Below are 1,142 nucleotides of genomic sequence, written 5' to 3'. Positions count from 1 at the left end.
CAAAAAAGGCTTAGAGGAGTTGGGAATGGTGGCCCATATGTATGATCCCAGCACTTGGGAGGTGGAGGCAGGGTAATTTTATTGTAAACATTTTGGTGATGGGTCCTTAAGTGTGAAGTTAATACTCACACGTTCCTTCTTTTCCTCAAAAGCCTGGAGCCTTACTGGTGAACTCAAACTCCACAGCTTGGTTTTCAAAATTCCTCCTGCCCTTTTCCTGACTCGACTTTTTGATCTTCAATTCCTGTCATTCTTGTTGAACTCCGTTCACCGTACTTACAACTCAGATCTGCTGACGTTTCAGTTCCTAATCAGAGGCAGTTCATTGAGCCTGTGTCCTTAGCGCCCGCCTCCATGAACACCGGGTCCTCGCTCTGCCCGTGCAGGATCGACGTATTCACCCTTGCACAGTAACCTCCCCTGCCCCACTTTTTAGTTGAGTTGATCTTAGTTGCTTGTAACTAAAGAAAGAATCCAAATTCTCATAGGTTGGAGACTCCCGTTGTAGGAAAGGGTTAGTAGGACTTCTCAACACCCTAGTACCTTGGCACTCTACTCCTGTCACATTGTTTATAACAGTCTTGTTTGCCTCCTCCTTCCTTTGATTACACGAATACACACACATACACACACACACATATATTTATATTATATATATTATATATATATTTGAATGATGACTAGGTAATTAATTTTTTAATAAATGCAAATAAATATATATTTATAAATATACATTTATTTATAGAGAGAAGGAAATATGTGTAGGTAAGAACTTACTCCCTCTTGGAAACGGAACAGCTTTCTCCCCAAATTCCCAGAGTCCACTTATGTGGAATCAGTAATTCAGGCTCTGAGGTGTGTGTGTGTGTGTGTGTGTGTTCTTTCTGCTGGAAAAAGCTATTCCAGAACATGATCTTGTCGAATTTTTCATTTTCTCCTCCCCAGTACTTAGATTATGGGTCATAACCTAATAGATGTTTAGCTCATAGCGTAAAAGATGCTGACTGACTGACAAAAAGGGCCTCCAAAACTCAGAAGGCCTGAGTTGGACCTCTCGTTGACTCACTTGACAGAAGGAGAGAATCGGCTCCTACAAAATTTCCTCTAATCGCCACACTCACACATATACACACAAAAATATA

At 41.0% G+C, this 1,142-nt stretch overlaps 1 protein-coding gene across 1 annotated transcript in view; it reads right to left on the bottom strand.

Moving 5' to 3' along the window:
* Positions 1-311: 311 nt before the first annotated feature.
* Positions 312-1,142, bottom strand: part of Clul1 (clusterin like 1) — a 25,050-nt gene continuing 24,219 nt past the window's right edge. The window contains exon 7 of the mRNA XM_028762231.1: positions 312-461. Coding sequence (XP_028618064.1) covers positions 312-461 — 150 coding nt within the window. The remainder of the gene's footprint in view (positions 462-1,142) is intronic.

The sequence above is a fragment of the Grammomys surdaster genome, unplaced genomic scaffold, assembly GCF_004785775.1.
Source record: "Grammomys surdaster isolate TR1022 unplaced genomic scaffold, NIH_TR_1.0 132, whole genome shotgun sequence".
Classification (NCBI taxonomy): domain Eukaryota; kingdom Metazoa; phylum Chordata; class Mammalia; order Rodentia; family Muridae; genus Grammomys; species Grammomys surdaster.
Note: the sequence above shows the minus strand (reverse complement) of the source record. Positions and strands in the feature narration are given on the sequence as shown.